Here is an 18,300-nt window from a genome sequence, read left to right as displayed (position 1 = left end):
ATTAAAACTAAACATCTCGTATGAAAGTTGTTTTATTATATTTTATTTTACTTTGTAGATAATATATATGATTAATTTTATCAAATTTACAAAAAAATTACATGCTTGTATAAACTGATAAAAAATAATATAATATATATATATATATATTTTTTTTTTTGGGGCAAAAAGTAGCATAGTTGATGCCTTTGGGGGAATAAAGTGTAATTACACTTTTTTTTTTTTTAAAATTTTTATTTTAAATGAGTCCACTGTGCTCCAAACCAACTGAAGACCATAGTGGCTGACACGTGGAGCATTTAGATGCCAGTTAATATAAATTTTTTTGGAGATTTTTTGTTCATCCATTTTAGAATTACAGTCTCGTCGTAAACCTTCTCTCTCTCTCTCTCTCTGTGGGTTTTGCTGTCTGGCTCTGGAATTTTCTTCCAGCTTTCATCTTCAAATTGGTAATATACTGTTCGATTCCCTGTTAAGTCAATCTTTTTGAATGTTGATTCCATTTGCATTTTACAAATTGGTGATATATTATTTGATTCCATTTGCTATTTACAAAATATAACTATTCGAAGAGATGAAAATCTTTGATTCCCTGTTAAGTTAATCTTTTTGCATGTTGGAGTTTCTGCTTCATGCTTCAATTTGTTCATTATTTGATTTATTTCTTAGTTTGTAGAATTTAATCCCACTCATCCAATTCAAAATTAGACTTCTATACAATCCAATATGATGTAGGATTTGATTATTTTTAGTCAATTTAAGCTACATTTTGAAATTACATATATATACACACACACACACACACACACACACACACACACACACACATGTATATTTTTATAATATAATTTAGGGTTCAGTCCAAGGTGGTATTATGATCCTAAATGAATTCTCTGAATTAGGAGATTAAGTGGAAGACCATGTTGTTGCATTCTTGGAGTGTTTATCCTTGTTCTTCTTCTTCCTCACTCAAACTTGGTTTGGGAAGCCTTCAAAATCTCCTTATTGGGTTCAAAAACCCAAAGCGCTCCTACATATCCACTCGTCCCAGAGCTCAGTTCTCTCAAGAAATCGCTCAGCTCGTCCAAAACAAGGTTTGCTCTCCTACCAAAATGCATATTTTTTATGCTTCACAAATTTTGCTAACTTTCTTGACCTTCTAGCTTTCCTCTTTGCATTTGGATTCGTTTTTTATATTTACACTGATTTATTACTATTCTTTTTTTTCGGTTACGTAAAGGTCTTGATTGCAGCTGGTGCTTCGGCGGCAATTGGGCAGCTGTCTAAGCCTTTCACTTCTGTACTACTTTATGGCAGAGATTTCGATCTCAAGGCCGTTATTCGGGCTGGGGGCTTCCCTTCTACCCATTCCTCTGTAAGCCACTTTCTACATCTTTAATCATGTCTGTTTATATTTATATGATTTGATTCAATTATAGTCAAGCAGTTCCTGTTACAATTTTGTCTTTCCCAAGTATAGGCAGTGGTAGCTACTGCAACATGTCTTGGTCTTGAAAGGTAAAACATTCTTTTAAATTCTTGGCGTGTATATCAGAGAGAGAAAGAGAGAGAGCACAATTTTGAGAATTTCTTTTGTGATAAAACTATGTCATTATGTTTTCAGGGGTCTCTCAGATTCAATATTTGGGTTAACCATCGTTTATGCAGGCCTTATTATGTATGATGCTCAGGTAATGGATGTGTTCTCTATCTATTATAGTTTGTTTTCTCTGCTTTTAGTAATTTGATATGTTTTGAATAGTGAACACATGGATGTTACATGTTGATTTCTTTCTTCCATTCAATTGAGTCAGTTGCAGAATTTCATCTCCTAAATGTCAAGTTTTTCATTTTTCCTCCTAACGGGTGTTGTTTTCTTACCACAACCTTGGTTCAGAAGTAGTCAAGAAATGCTTTGTGCTTTGTTTCCATAAATTGTTAAGTTAAAAAGGATATATGGTTGATGTGTTTCCTTCAATCAACCTCCTCCAAGTGGTTAGTACCATACTGTTGCTGCCTAATTTATTGGAACATATGTAAACCTGGTCAGGCTGGATTTCAGGTACAACTGCATAAAAAGAACATACATATGAAATGTTAGCACTCATCATGGTATATTGGCAACTGAAGGATGGATTTTTGTTAGTAGATGCTACATGTCTGAGACATTGGGTGAAAGTTTGGATCATCGTCTTCTATTAAATTGTTGTGTTGCTTGTGAGATTTGGGTTACCTCCATCCTTTGCTTGAATTTAGTTGGTTGAACCTTGTTTACTGAATTACTTTGTTCTTTATTAAAAATATCAATGTATAACAATTTGAGAAAAATAATAGAAGCTAGTGTAAATTAGCATGAAAGTTATGAATGAAGCTGTAAGGGAATTTATTTTATTTTTTTTTCCCTTTTATTATTATTATTATTTTTTTTAATCAATAAGCTCTAAGAGGTGTGTAAGTTAATTTGTCTAACATTTAGATTTAAGTTATTTGGTTTTTGTGACCTATGGTAGTAGTAATGATGAACATTGTTATCGTGTTAAATTGAAAGTGGAGCTGACCAGCTATTTCTACGAAGCCAACACAACAAACTCTGAAATGTTGAGGACTCATTTCAGTTATTCCCGTTTCTTTATAAATATATGGACATTGGTTTTGGCCATTTCGAGTATTCATGCTATACTATCATGAAAACCCTAATGCAGATTGAAGGTTTTAATTGTTCAGTTGCTGTATTAAATTGCTCGTACCATATGTATCCATACTATTGACTTGAAAGTTTCTGAGGTTGTTTCCCTTTCATCCTACATAAACCTCAATGCTTCCCAAATTGGTTTTTGTGGCTTGTTATGCTGCAATATTTGATTCTAAGCTGGCACCTATGAAATTCAGAATTTGCAATTCAAAATTAGTTGTGTGGTAGATATTTTGAGTTTGTCATCTTTCTCCTTCACCACAAAGTTTGTCTGGATGTCTTTCTCGATATGTTTGATTAGTTTCTTGCCTTTGCTGGGGCCATGTTTAGGTTTATGCCACTTGACCGCTCTGGCTTCATCTTGCGAATTGTGATATAAGTGGGAGCATATGTGTTAGTATATATAATGGCATGTTGATAGGTCTTCCATACAGCATACATGTTCTGTTTCTACTATTTCATTGGTAAAACAATCTGAAAGTGAGACTGGATGTTTACTTTTACAGGGTGTAAGAAGAGAAGTAGGAATTCATGCAAAGACACTAAACAAAGTCCTGCAAGCAAAGCCAGAGGCGAATAATATTAATGATAATATTCCAACCAGGCAAACAGATACTATTGATTATTTTCAATCTGGAATTTTGGAGAGCCGTGGCCCTAAGTTGTCGAAGGAAGGAAGATATGTTACATCAAAACCAGCAAATGCTCTTTTAGTATCGAAATCAGAGAATGAAACAAAGCAAAGTAATGAGGTGCAGATTCCTTGTGGAGTTGCAGGTGATATTGTTGAGGAAAGAAATATGAATTCTTTTATTTCAACTTATCCATTAAAAGAATCAGTAGGACACACTGAGGTTGAAGTTGCAGCGGGTGCTTTGTTAGGTTTCTTGGTAAGCTTGGCTGTATATGCCGTGCTATGATATTATAAGAGATGATAATTCATTGTTTTTATATATATATCTATAGTTCCACATTCAATACAAAACAGTGAAAGTATACAAATCATTGACCTTTTTTTTTTTTTTTTGGTCTTGTATGTGATCAATATCATTATGTATCTCTTGTTTCTTTTCTATATATTGATCTATGTATTAAGGAATTAATTGAGGAATGGATAGGAGGTGGTAGAAGGTAGTGGTGTGGATGCATGCATAGATGCTGAATCATTAGATGTCTAGTTGGTAATAAATGAACACATGTGCATGTAAGCTCATATAAGTTGGTAGGGAAGAGGGATGTATATGAGCCACATCTGCATGTCAGCTTTTAAATTTGGATCATCGTATTTCTATATATAATTAAGCTAAGCTAAGCTAAGCTAGATAGCTATAGAAACAGGACCCTACTCCATGTCCATAATCAATTATAATATACCTATTTCACTTTTGTCTTTCTTATTTATGTGTGTGTGTATATATATATATATATAGAGTTTATTACATGTAATATATATATATATATATATATATATAGAATTTATTACATGTACATGATACATAATTATGTAAATTAATAAAAATAAAATCTACTTAATTAGTCCATTTCCCCCTCTCCCTCAGCTGCCATCCCTTTACATTATATTAATATTTACTTATTGTTGATTGTGATTGATGAGTACTCTATTTATGTATATATCTATATGGTCATTAAATGAAAGTATAAATTTTGCATTCCTTTGGGAACTATCTAAACAAATATATTTTACTATCTAAACAACCATATCATGCACCTTGCCTTCTGGAATCACTGAGAATTTGGTAAGCCAGCCAATACAAAGAAAAACCATAGCTTGCCAAATGTTCATCTAGATCTATCTGGCGTCCAATAAAGTGCTCAATTGGAGAATTCAGTGGATTTGTATCATCTATTGGCAGAAATACTTACAAACAATCCTTCTACGAAGTTCTGGTGTAAGAAATAGGAGCTCCTGAAGCATTTCATGAACTCTTTCCATCAAAAGTCTACAAAGATGCTCTATCCTCACCAATGATTCTAGGTTTGACATTTGGTTGCTCTGGTCTAGGCAGCCTTTTGAGCAATTTGGTGTGGCTGATAATAGTTGTGCTGTTGGTAATGCATTTGGAAGTAGGACAAGTTCTGTTAGTCACGAAGATTTTCAACTGCAGATTCAGAGGCCAAGCTTCTTTGTTCCTTTAGATATTGCATTGAGAAGCTTCAAGATCGGAAGTGTGATTGGTTGTTTTAAAAGAATGATGGGGATTGTGAGGCTGCTAGAGAGAAATTCCATTATGATGCTAAAACTAGAGAGATGAATCGTGGAACTACAACCCTTAGTATGTTTCTTCTGATCGGAAATTTTCTGCATGAAGAATAAGGATGGAACTTTTACTCAGTTTATGGCTCCTCAGTCCCTCATTGTAAGGAGGGCTTTGTTTTGAGTACAGATTTCATTATAACCTTTGGGTTCCAGTGCATATGTTGGATTTTTGACCTCTCACTTTTGAAAGCCAACTGGAGCTATCAGGAAAATATATATATATACACAACCATCTTCCGGTAAATATTTAAAACTTTCTTATTCATTGTAAATGTTTATTGAGTACAACTTATGCAAAGAGTTCTGGTTTTTGGCATAAGATTGTTGTCGTTGCTAGCTTTCATCATCAGCCAAACGTTTTTGTTATGCTTATCTTTGGCTTGAATATGTATGACCAAGTAGATTCTCTTTTGGATGCTAAACCCTGCTGGTAGGTGCAATCTTTGTGGATTGTGAACCTTGCTAACTTAGTATTTACATTGATGCTAATTATATGAGCATGTTTTCTGATCCACATGCCAGGTGATGATCTCACATAATTTTTTCTTTTTTCTTATTCTTTCTGTGAGTGACATTTCAAAATTTGTCAATCACACTGCCTTTGAGAGCACTTAAAATTAGTAGCACACTATCATCTTAAAATAATGGATAATGTCATCTAGAGTCCTTTTTTGATCCATACTCTTAAGGTGTTCCTGTAAATGTTCATCACTCATGCTGTTGAATGCAGTAAGCATTGGCTATGTTCGGCAGGTTTATCATGGACATGTCATGAGTATATAATTTTTTGCATCTTCTTTGAATGTGGTCTTCATTTGTATGTCTACTAATTCATTGATTTTGATGAATGTTTTTGTAACTGGGACAGTAACTGGCAAAGCGGCTTTCCCAAAGGGAAAAGAAAAGCCGGCTTCTGTACTAAAATGGTGGAAGTGACAATAATCTTACAAACACTCCTGAAGGGCCTGGTTCAGAGAAGGCTCCAACATCTGCACTATGGTTCATAGCTTTATGCTCAAAGCTTTATTTCGAGTTTGCATCAACTGGGTTATTGAGTTGTTTTATTTTGATTTTGGAAAGAAGCTCAAGTTCTGCTCCAACTGTTATTGGGTCTCTCTCTCTCTCTCTCTGTGTATCGAAGCCATCAGCTGCAAATGTTATTTCTATGTACATTAACATATACATAGGGTAAGAAAACATTGAATTATGCACTTGCAGCAGATTTTTATTTATTTATTTTATTAATTAATTTTTTTTTTTTGTCCTAGACTTGTAGCAGAGTTAAATGGGTAGAAGGGTGGACAAGTTGATCATTGCAATATTGGTGTTGCTTTGTGTGACAGCATTTAACTAGGACTGGTGAATGGCAAGGCCAATGTTGGTGGTGTTGCTTTTGCTCCACAAAAAAAAGAGGCCCTAAAAACTCTTCTTTAAGGTATTTTATTTTTCTTCCAAAAATATATATTTTTTCATACGATATAAGTTAGTTCTTATTTATTTATTTATTTTTTTAAGAAGAAGAAATTTGTTAGTTCTTGAAAATATGAACAAAGAAAAATTTAAGCAAGACTTGCTATTGTATAGTGTTTTGAAAAATTTATTATGTAATATGGAATTGTACTGGAAGATGCCTATAAATTTTATAAAATTGAAATGAGGACTATACTGATTGCTTACTCTTGGGGTGAAAATAATCATATTCCTTTTACTATAGATTGTATTTTGCAACAAAAAAATCTACATTGTCGAACAATGGAGTCTGAATTGGATACTTCTTGCTACAATATCACAAATAAAGAAAACATGTCTGATCTTGTAACTCTTAAGACGTTAAACATCCAACTTTTTTCCCCCCAGTTAGCAAGTATGGTAAGTCAGATAAGCTTATATTGCCTGGATCTTAAATGGAAGTTTTACTCTCGAGTCTCGTTATCATAGTCTTACAAAGAAAAGTAGTATCAATCGCCCATTGACAAGCTCTTTGACAATTGACATTAGGTGCTAATGTTTGATGGAACATGAAAGGCCATCCAAAAGTCCAGACCTTTTAGTGGTGATTTCTTAACTGCTCTTTGCCAGTGAAGAAATTTAAAGGTAAAGTAAGTCTTCTTATTCATGCTCAGTGTCCTGCATGCTTTTTTGGTAAGGTCAGTGTCCTCTATGCTTTGGAACTAAAGAGACAACCTACCTTATCACTCAATGCCCATGGGCTAAAGTGTTGATAAAAAGTGGTATTTTAATGCCATGCTAAACGGAATGAAATTTGTAACTGTTGACTTTACGAGGTCAAATAAAGTTCAAGATTAATGACAAATTAATTTAACTGTTAAAAATTAATAACATATTAATTTAACTATTACAATGAATTAATTAAATAATGAATTTTTAATTTAATTGACTGTTACAAAATTAAATGAAATTTTACGAAATTAATTGGTGGAATTAATTAGCTGATTGAATACCTTTGCATGGATGAGTATATAAATTGACATCAATTCCTCAGTTTTCATAAGTGTGTTTAGAAGAAGCTTTTGAGCTTTTTTCTCCATGTCTATCAAGAGTACTCTTTAGCAAGTTATAGATTTTCAGTGTAATATAGTTTAGACAAATTTAAGTTTGTGAGAGAGAAGTTGCAATGGTGCAAGATTTTGAAATTTTTGTACCTCTGTTGTATCCTAAGAAATAAACACATCTAAATTCACTAGTACAATGAAAGGGTGAATTTGTTTTAAAAGACAATGTCTGGAACACATGCCTTACATCAATTTTCAAATCCTTCATACATATTTCATTGTTTATACTAAGTTTTTATACTAATATTTTGTTTAATATTTTTTGTAAATATTATTTTTAATTGTCTAGATAATTTTTGTTAGAAATTTTATGCTTTTTGTATTCTATTATTTTTTATGCTCCTTGTACTTGCTATTTTTATATAATTTTCTAACTTTTTCTAACATAAAGCTGCATGGTTTAATAGCAAATTTAATTGGAAATTTGTATTCCTATGCTTAGCCCAATAATAAAAGTATAAGAATTATACTTTTAGGTCTCGAGTTTTAACCTTGATTGGGTAAAATCTCTCCTCTAGTTGCAATAAGATTAGTGTTTACTCCCCCCACAAAAAAAAAAAAAAAAAGAAAAAAGAAAAAAAAATTGATGAAAATCTAGAGATGGATTCTTTTTATTGGTTCAAAGAAGCAGATCCATTTCAAACCCTTCACTCTGCCATAGGAGTTTTGGTTGGAATTTTCTCAACAACCAAGTATTCATGTTGCTGGCTTTCACAATGAAAAATAGGGTCATGGATTCAGTACACGCCTCCTCTAATTGGTCCCCTTCTCCAGATGAATCATTAATATTAATTTTGATGGGGGCTTTTGTTACCATCTCCAAATCTACCATAATAGGAATCATTGCTCGAAACCTAAATGCAGCATTGGTCTAATGCTGTCATGTTGTCACTCCATGTGATTCAAGCTTAAAAGGACAATATATGGGCTTATTTCTGCGTGTGCACAGGCAATTAATGAGGGTGGGAGAAATGTCATTTTTTGAAGGTGACACAAAAAACTCGTGGATGATATGAAAGATAGGTTATGTTGGCTGGGCAACCTCAAAGTTCCTCATGTTTTCAGAGAAGCCAGTGAAGGTGACCCTAAAAACTCGTGGATGATATTAAAGGTATGTTATGTTGGCTGGGCAACCTCAAAGTTCCTCATGTTTTCAGAGAAGCCAGTGAAGGTGACCCAAAAAACTCGTGGATGATATTAAAGATATGTTATGTTGGCTGGGCAACCTCAAAGTTCCTCATGTTTTCAGAGAAGCCAGTGAAGGTGACCCAAAAAACTCGTGGATGATATTAAAGATATGTTATGTCGGCTGGGCAACCTCAAAGTTGTTATGTCGGCTGGGCAACCTCAAAGTTCCTCATGTTTCTGGAGAAGCCAGTGGAGCTGCAGATTAGCTTGCAAAAGTAGAGAGAAAAGGAGCTCTTACCTCAAGATGGGGAATTTGTTGTACCTATTGATTTTCTATCTGCTCTTAACCAGGATATAAATGGTTGTAATCCGTTTTGGAATGGAACTTTCATATTGACCCAATAAATGAAAACAAAACAGTAATAATAATAATAATAAAATAACTGAATAAATATATCAAGTAAGTATCATGAGTCAATATAAAAGATATAAGTGTTCCCCTATTTATAATTAAGTTATAATAAAATATATAAACCTATAAAATATTAAATTATTAACACACAACATTAAAAATCTTGATACAATTATTTGGTTCTACTAGTATTATTCCAAAATGAATCTATATCATTTTCGGTTTTTGTTATTTAAATATACTTACATTGTTTGGTTTTATGCTACATAATAACTTATATCTTATGAATGTTGAGCTATAATGTATGAATTTGAGAGGTTCAAGAAGTACCTTTTTTCAAAAAAAATAATATATATATATATATATATATATATAGAGAGAGAGAGAGAGAGAGAGAGAGTGAGATTTGTTAAAATACACATCTTACTCCTATTATGTTGTACATGCCTCATATTAGATAACATTTTATGAGATGAAAGCATCAAGCAACATGCTGCTTAACGTGAGATATGCGAAATATGATGAGTCTGTTGCGTTTTTCGATAAAATTTTACATATATATATATATATATATATGTATAGAATTACCTTTTTATTATTATTCTTATTTTTTATCATTATACATTTTCATTTCACTTTGGGAGAAGGAAATGATTCTGATTCTCGTATTTTATTTTTGCAACTATTTTTTTTTTTTGGCTTCAGTTCTGATACTTTGTCATTTTTCTCTTCCATGCCTCAGTCTTATCCTGTTACATGAAGTATTGGATCGTCATGCTGGGCCCTTGAATAGTAGACAACAGAAAATAAAATAATAATAATAAAAAACGGGAATACCAAAAGAGAAAACGATGAAAACAACAAAATACTATTGAATATTTAGGTAGAATATTTAGGTTATGATAAAATTAGTAAAAATTTAAAATTTTTTAGAAAAGTAAATTTTTTTTATATTTGGATAATTTTTAAAAGGAAGAATTTGTGGATCTCAGCAGAAAATAAATCTCACAATATAGGAAACTGAGATGAAAAATAAATCGTCCTAAAAAAATATTATTTTAAAATTTTTTGAAAAATTAATTTTATTTTTTTATTTTAATATACAAACTTATTTCATTATTTTTAACTTTTATTTTTTTCTATAATCAACGAAACACTATAAAAAAAATCCTAAGAAAACTCATTTACAAGAAACTGAATCTCAGAAAACTATTTTTGAGAATTAGTTTCCTTCAATACTTTCTTTTTTACCAAATAGGCCATAAAGTAATATAACATACATAAAAGAAATAAATATAACCTACATAAAAGAAATAACGCATGTCAAAAGATTGATTCCATAAATAATTCACTCCCACATATGGATGCAAATATTCATGATATTTTTTATATTTCCATCGATATTTTCATACTTTTTCATGTTCGATATAGATAACAGGAGTAAAATATATTCGTCGATATGTTTGACATTGATAGAGTGTAAATTTATTCATCTCCAATATTGATTAGAGTATTGAATTTATCGGTTATTGTTGATGATAGCAACAATTATCGATGGAAATCGCGAAAAAAATAGATTTTTATGGAAATATTAAAGAAATATCATTTTTATCAATAATCATCGGTAGATGTGTCATTGGTGTCAATATCCACTATTTTATTACCAATTATTAATAATTTTTCTCAATTTTTTTAAAAAAATAAGAATTAACTCCTATAGTTTGGAATGTATTTTAGATGATGTCGGTTTGTAAATTTTCCAAAATTACATGAAAAATTTCTCTAATATAATGAGTTGGAATGTCTATTGTTATAATCGTAAAACATCTGAATATGATTATCAATTTGAAGCATCAAAAAGTTCTTTTTGATATTGATGATGTGTTATGAATTATATTTGAGAATTTCACGTATTTTAGTATTATTTGTTAAATTTTTTATATTTTGGTGCTAATAAATACTATATTTTTTTAATTATAATAATTTTTAATATTTATGGACTATTATATTATCATTGTATTCTAATTATTGTATTTTTTATATTAATTATCTTATATAAAAAATCTGTATTCTAAATTAAATATTTATAATTTTCATAATTTTATCGACATTTCTATCGATATTGATATTTCTTTTGATATTTTTGATATTTTTATCAATACTGATATTTTCATTACTAATCCCACATGGCTTAAAAATAGCAAACTGAAAAAGATTATTATAGTAAAATAAATAAATAAATAAATAAGGCATCCATCGGTATGGACTAGCTTTGCCCTTGGTATTACTAAATTTGTTTAATAAATAAATGATGTGATATTATCCTAGGTGGTTTCATTTTCCATAATTTATACTACAATACTTGCTTAATCAAATATCAAATTATTTTTTCTTAAATTTTATAAATAAAAAATGTGATCGTAATATAATTCACGTAAGAGATGTAAAAAGGAAAAAATAAAACCTAACAAAAATGTAAAATAATGGAGCCCACCATACCCCAACTTAGGTGTTTAACAGCACAGCGTGACAGTGACTCCGTTGGTGGAGAGAGATACGGTAACGTTAACCTCCAGAGGATCGACGGCCACAGTGATGACACGTGGATAATTAAGACGCAACTACGTTGACAATAATTCTAAGATTTGAAGTGATATCGTTCATCCTTAACAGTCTCATCATCACCTCTCTCTCTCTCTCTCTCTCTCTCTCTCTCTCTCTCTCCAGGAAGAGGTTCAAAGCGGTGTATAGTTGAGAAATTTTCTTCAGGTTTGATCTTCAAATTGGTAAGTATATTCTGTTTCTTGAAGATTTGTGATGAGGGTATCATTAATTAAGACTGTAATTTAATTGATATTTTTATTTTTCCTTTTCTATTTTCCTTTTCCTCGTCGTATATAGCTGATACTAACATTTATTCCTTGCATGCTATACAATTTTTCAGCTCTATCAAAAAAAAAAATAACTTTTTTCAAAATGGAGGTCTTTGATTCCCTGCTTAAATTATAATTACTCCTGGAGTTTTCTAGATCCTATTTCATGCTTCAATTCATAAACTATTGATTTTGTCTAATTTCTAGTTGTGGAATTTAATCCCATCATTGGAATTGCAATTCAATCTAATCCACTATAATGAAAACCAATTTGGATTTGAATTATTTTAATCAATTTAAGTTTCATATAGTACAGGTTCTTCTTCTCCCTTCTTTTTTCAAATAATAATTTAAGGTTCATGGAAAAGTAGTTTGATCCTAAATTTTGATATCGGATTTCATATTGGGAAACCTTCCTTGGGGATGTTGATAATCTTTTTGGGATTTGGTTTGGATTGCATGTTTTTGGGAAGTTTTTGGTAATAGGTTGTTGAAATTTTGGGCATAACCCCCCTCTTTTCCCAAAATAATAAATAGATAAACAAATAAAATTATTAAATTTTGTATTGCATTTTATGCTCATCAGTTATACTTCTTAATATTCATATGTTTAATTTAGTGGTAAAAACATTGATAATACATATTTGGCTAATGAGTTTGAACTTTAACATTGGTGGAAAAACTTATGGAACTTTTAACACTTTGCACCGCATTTTGCAAAATCCTTTTTATTGCACCCTAAATTATTACTATTTTTATCTGTTAAGTCCAATTTCTTAGAAAAAAAAAATTGAAGGATTGAACTAAACTATGAGGAAAATAATAGTTATAATTCATTGGACAAAATGTAAAAGGCAATATAATTAAGAGGTAAAATGTGGTAACCCTGTATTATTATTCTTATTGTTATTGTTTCTTTACTTCTTAATAAATCTTTTGAATTATTCATGAAAATATTTATTTTACTATCTAACGTCTATCATAGCTATTTAAAAATGGGGCATTGGTCAATTGCTTCTTGTGTTATTAAGGATGTTATCATATTTCTAAATGCAAGAGTTGTTTTCCCTTTTTTTTTTTTTTAATATTAATTTTCAACTTAGCCTGTTTGGTTCGCGGTAAAATTTAGAGGGAAACAAGAATCAGTTATGGTATTTGTGGGTAAAAATATTGTAAACTCATTTTTTTAAGTTCAGGGTTTAAATCTTAACTTGGGAACATTGAGACTTGATTGAAATCTTCCCTCTCCTATTATAATATTAACCAAAATAAATAATTAAATTTTGCGGAACAATTTTCATTTTTTGTGTTTGACTATTAATGAGAGTCCTAGGATTTTAATGTATTTAAAAAACTTGTGTATTAAAATTAAAGATAAAATTAAAATATCTTTAAAAAATATGGATAGTATAAGTTTTCCAACGAATTTGAGAATAAGATTTTTTTTTTTTTTAAAGAATCATTTTCCACACGTAATTTCATTTGGTATTTAAAGACTGGCTCTCCATGAATCCACATATTCCTCATGCAAAAATTTAACCAAACCCTAGAAAAGCTTAACTTTCCAACCAAAAAAAAACAGGAATCGAAGATCCCCTCCGAATTTGACAAAGCAAACAGGGTCTCAACAGAATCTTTCTTATTTCACAATTCAACAAGCCCTTAAAAATTATTTAATCTATTTTATACATTCATTTTAAAGAGATAAATAGTAGGAAATGCAAAGGAAAAAAAAAAAAGGGTTTATAAAGTCATTTTTCTGGTATATTTAGTATTATTTTTGGATCCACTTTTGATAATTTGTTTTTCTTTTCACAACTTAAACAGCCTTTTAAAACTATTTAATTTATTTTATACGTACATTTTAAAGAGATAAATATTTTGTAAGACATAGAAAAAAAAAAAAATTTGGTTTATAAAGTCATTTTGCTGGTATATCTAGAATTATTTTCGGATCTAGTTTTGATAAATTGTTATTCCTTTTGCCATAATGCAGTGGAGGTTAAATTGACGGGCAGAATTGAAATGGGATTCATTGTGGTGGTGTCTTTGCCATTGATCCTCTTCATATTGATATTAGTACTTGCTTTTTACCTTCTGGGTAGGTCCCAGGGCCGAAGAGAAGCAAGTGTTCCACAGTATTATGGGCCTCCTGCTCCTCCAGTTCAAGCCCAGCCTCATCCTCAGGACAAAGCACCATCTCAGGTCTAGGATGAATTGTTTGGATTTCCATCCTTTGTATAATTTTTTACATTTTATTTTTGACTAGAAAAGTCGAGAAAATGTGTATTTTTTTTTTAATCATTGAAAATATGTTTGGTTAACTTTGGCATTTATAATCTATGTATATAATTGTAATTCCTTTTTTTTTTTTTTTAATGCATCTGAAAATAACACGTGGAATTATTCATTCGATTGCAATATTATCTTTGTTAGAACAAAATTTCTGAATTAATTTGATAAGATTTGATAGGGTAAGTACTTTAATTAAATGGATAGAGATTCCTGTATTACAATTTATCTTGTTTAAATAATGATATATTATTTAAATAATATATATATATATAAATATATATATATATATTATTTTTTAAAATAAAATTAAAAGAGGAAATGAAAAAACAATCTATAAAATCTGCGTGAGACTTGCTAATAATTATTATTAGTGGTTTTTTTTTTTTAATAATTTATAATAATTTGACCTTTTATCTTGGTGTATAGTTGATCCGAGTCATTGAACCTTTTTAAAATTAGATTAAAATTTATTCCTTAGTAGCATGACACGGCAAATCCCTTGTCATAGGGTTGCCCATAAAGCGTTAATTTGTCATATACACCGTTAATTGATAATTGTTTTGTTGTCATGAAGATTAATTTCAAAGATTGTTTCAAAAAAAAAAAAATTAAGTTTGATTTTTGTATTAAAATTCAAATGGACGAAATAAGTACATGTTTGTTAGGCTGGTTTGTTTGGACCTAATTTTCATTACAACCAACTAGCTAGTAGTCACGTGACAGCGGTGAGACATCTTTCTGGTTCGCATACCAGGTAATCAAAATTAATTATTATTATTATTATCGGTTGGACCGAAAAGGAGGGGGTTAGGCCATCTTCGCGTGATCTATGGAAAACAAACCTACCACTCCTTGCTCCCTTCTACATGGTTCTGGATCTTATACAATTTGCCCTAGCAAGATTTAAGTAGGCTTTATACTTTTATTAGATAGTCTTTTGTGAGGATGGCATGATTGTAATATACTAAACACCAAGTAAATTATTTAAATACACAAAAAAGGAAAACCTAATAGACTAAATTTTAAATTTAATTTAGAAAAATAGATTTAACCCAATTAAACAAATTCAAAAAAATCTAAAGGTCGTATATTTATATGCAGATTGTTTTTTTTCGGCAATTATATATATATATATATATAATATCTATTATATTAAAATACTCTAATTTTAAATGTAAATAAGTTAAAATGCAGTTTTAAACTATCAATTAACTTTGATTAGTATGTACTATCTAAAACTCACACACACACACACACATATATATATATATATAATTTATTTATGATACGGATGTTCGTATATTTTTATCATATGGATTTTTGAAGAAACCATCGTCAATATAATCAATAATATCTTTTTTTTTTCCATGAATTATGCATAATGTTGCTATTAAATCTAAATCATTTTCTTGGTCTTCTTATTAACTTTTCATGAAATTAATTTGTTTGCCATACATGTGGATAGTTTTTTTTTTTAATAATTTTTTCCCCTATACATATAGATAGCCTACTTGACCAAAAAGCTTTCATAATACATGATATTAATCTTATGCATGGTAACCAAAAAAAAAAAAATAATGGTAATTAAAAAAAAATAAAACACAATTAATGTAAAAATCCAATACTTAAATGAAAAAAAAAAAAAAGTAAAAATAAACACAGGTGCTGCCGAAATAGTGAGTGGGCAATTTATTATACATTGAACAACCATGAGATGCATATGGCACTTGCCCACTGCCGGCCGGTAGGTGGGGCAAAGTAAATGTTGTGGATCCCAAACCGATCCTACCAAAGCACGTACGCACACAAAATTTATTCCTACCCCTTCTTTTTGTTTTTTCTGTTATGTTTTTGTTTTTATCTTTTATTTTCGCATTTTAATAAGTTTTTAGTTTTGGCAAATCCCATTTTGGATTTTTAAGTTTAAAATGTTACAACATAGGCCCTCAAGTTTCAATTTATTGCATTTTGTTTTAATTTATTTTTTTTACTAATGGTAATTAATGGTTAATTATTTAGAACACAAATCTTTAAAAGTAGTGAGTGTAAATTGTTGGAAAAATATGGTAGTTTAATACCATATTAAATGGTGAATGAAATTTATAGCTATATTGGTTTTTATGAGGTCAGATAAATTGGGTTAGTATAAATTAATTTGACTATTAAAAGGAATTGATTGAGTAATGATTTTTTAATTTTAATTGACCGTTATGAAATTAATGGAATATTTCAGAATTAATTAGAATGTTATGAAATTAATTGAAACATTGCACAATTAATTTACAGAATTAAATAGCAAATTTGAATTCGCCATTGAATGAATGAGTTTATAAATTGACGTCCCTTCTTCGTTTCTGAAGTTGAATTTCAATAGGAGCTCTCGAACTTTTCTTCTACGTGTCTATCCAGAAACTCTTAGTTTCAGTGTGATAGAGGAAAGATAATTTTAAATTTGGTAGAGAAAAGCTTTGAAGGTGCAAAATTATGAAGCTTCTGTTTGTCTATTGGATTGTGTTAGACAAACACATTTAGATTTACTAGTATGGATGAGGGAGGAATTATATGGAATAACGGTCTTCGACTTAACCTTGGACTTAACCACTAATTGTTTGTATAGATTTCCATGGTTACTAGGTTTTTTATATTAATTTTTTATTAATATTTATGTTTGTTTTTTCAACAAAACAAATTAAAATTAAAGGGCCTAAATTGTAATAAATTGAATCAAATGAAATCTAATTTGTAATTTAGGCAGTCTAGTTTTATATATTTGCATTTTAGTATCTTCTAATTTATATATACGTAAACTACAATTTGCCAAAAAAATTGATTAGACCAAATGGAACAAATTGAAATTTGAAAGCCCAAATTATATTGTTATGTTGATATTGCAAAGTAAATGATATTAGATTGCAATTAGCCCTATGTATAAGATATGTATGTACTTAGACAATATGAAAGTTCTAAGAAAATGATTTCTTTCATAGTTTAGATTTGTTTTTAAAGTGAGCCTCAACCCAATTAAGCGAATCCAAGGGCTACTAAGAAAATTCCATTTACATAAATATATACATATAATTTTTCTATTATGCTGGAAATCCTGGACAATTTTCCTTCGGGATACACGGCATATAACATATAGCTTGACAACAACCTCATATAACATGTTGTCTAACATGTGTCCTGGATGAAAATTGTACATAATTTCCTCATAAAAGCCTTATTATATACACATTTTAAAGGAATTATCTTATAAATTATATTGTAAATGACGTGATAAGTAGTATGACGACACTTCAATTAATAATTAAAGAATAAAAAAAACTATCTAGTTTACATCCCTTAGTACCCTCAACAAATATTACCTCATCTTACCTCTATCGCAAATCAGGAGAAAGCTCTAATCTAATTCTGATGGTTGGTAATTGTCAATGGTCAATATTTAAATTTTGGACTAAAGTTAAAGTTTACAATCATTTATAAGAGCATTTTTTATTATAAACTTAAGGGATATTTGCACCTATGGTCCTTAAACTATAATGTGGATTGCATTTTGGTCCCCAAATTTTTTTTTTTCACAATTACATCCTTAAACTATGAAAATGGTGCATTGTTAGGCTAATTTAAAATTTTTGTAAAAAATATTGACAGAAAAAGCATGTGCCTTGCTCATGGGCTTTTCTTAAAGGCAATTGCATCATTGCACATGATTTTTATCATTCAACCATTTTTAAATTTTTTTAGAAAATCCAAAACTCTACCAGCAAAACCCATAGTCCCATGTTAGCAACCTTTACAAAAAATAAAATAAAATAAAATCTAGAACAACTACATAAGTTAATTAGTTTAAACTGAAATATATAGAAAAATAGCATTCACTTGAATTGAAGAGGAAAAAGAGGCATGAGTTTAAAGAATATCAAGAAATCTAGAGAAATTTGCAGTAGTAGTTTAAAAGAATAAATACCTTTGCTATTTCTAGTTTGATGAGAACTTTTCATGCAACAAACTTAATGAGAATCCGCTTGTGCCCATACAACCGACTACCC

At 30.0% G+C, this 18,300-nt stretch overlaps 1 protein-coding gene and 1 long non-coding RNA gene across 8 annotated transcripts; both read left to right on the top strand.

Moving 5' to 3' along the window:
* The first annotated feature begins 304 nt into the window (after nt 1-304).
* LOC107433054 (uncharacterized) lies at nt 305-9,135 on the top strand. 7 transcript variants are annotated; one of them, XM_025066509.3, is made up of 11 exons: nt 305-449; nt 903-1,094; nt 1,241-1,375; nt 1,481-1,518; nt 1,625-1,691; nt 3,199-3,582; nt 4,567-5,209; nt 5,839-6,158; nt 6,239-6,405; nt 6,969-7,064; nt 8,493-9,135. In XM_025066509.3, exons 2-7 carry the CDS (start codon nt 921-923, stop codon nt 4,621-4,623), a joined length of 855 nt encoding a protein of 284 aa, XP_024922277.3. In that variant the 5' UTR covers nt 305-449; nt 903-920; the 3' UTR covers nt 4,624-5,209; nt 5,839-6,158; nt 6,239-6,405; nt 6,969-7,064; nt 8,493-9,135. The 7 variants fall into 7 exon arrangements, with proteins under 7 accessions (XP_024922277.3, XP_048320879.2, XP_048320885.2 ...); XM_048464922.2 differs by having other exon boundaries at nt 8,271-9,135; XM_048464928.2 differs by lacking the exon at nt 4,567-5,209 and having other exon boundaries at nt 5,839-5,949; nt 6,054-6,158; nt 6,969-9,135.
* A 2,320-nt stretch (nt 9,136-11,455) lies between these two features.
* LOC125419296 (uncharacterized) lies at nt 11,456-14,322 on the top strand. The gene is made up of 2 exons (XR_007238271.2): nt 11,456-11,869; nt 13,953-14,322. It is a non-coding gene; the product is annotated as an uncharacterized LOC125419296 (long non-coding RNA).
* Nucleotides 14,323-18,300: the final 3,978 nt, after the last annotated feature.

This window comes from Ziziphus jujuba, chromosome 11 (genome assembly GCF_031755915.1).
Source record: "Ziziphus jujuba cultivar Dongzao chromosome 11, ASM3175591v1".
NCBI classification, from domain to species: Eukaryota; Viridiplantae; Streptophyta; class Magnoliopsida; order Rosales; family Rhamnaceae; genus Ziziphus; species Ziziphus jujuba.
This window is presented reverse-complemented; position numbering and strand designations above follow the sequence as displayed.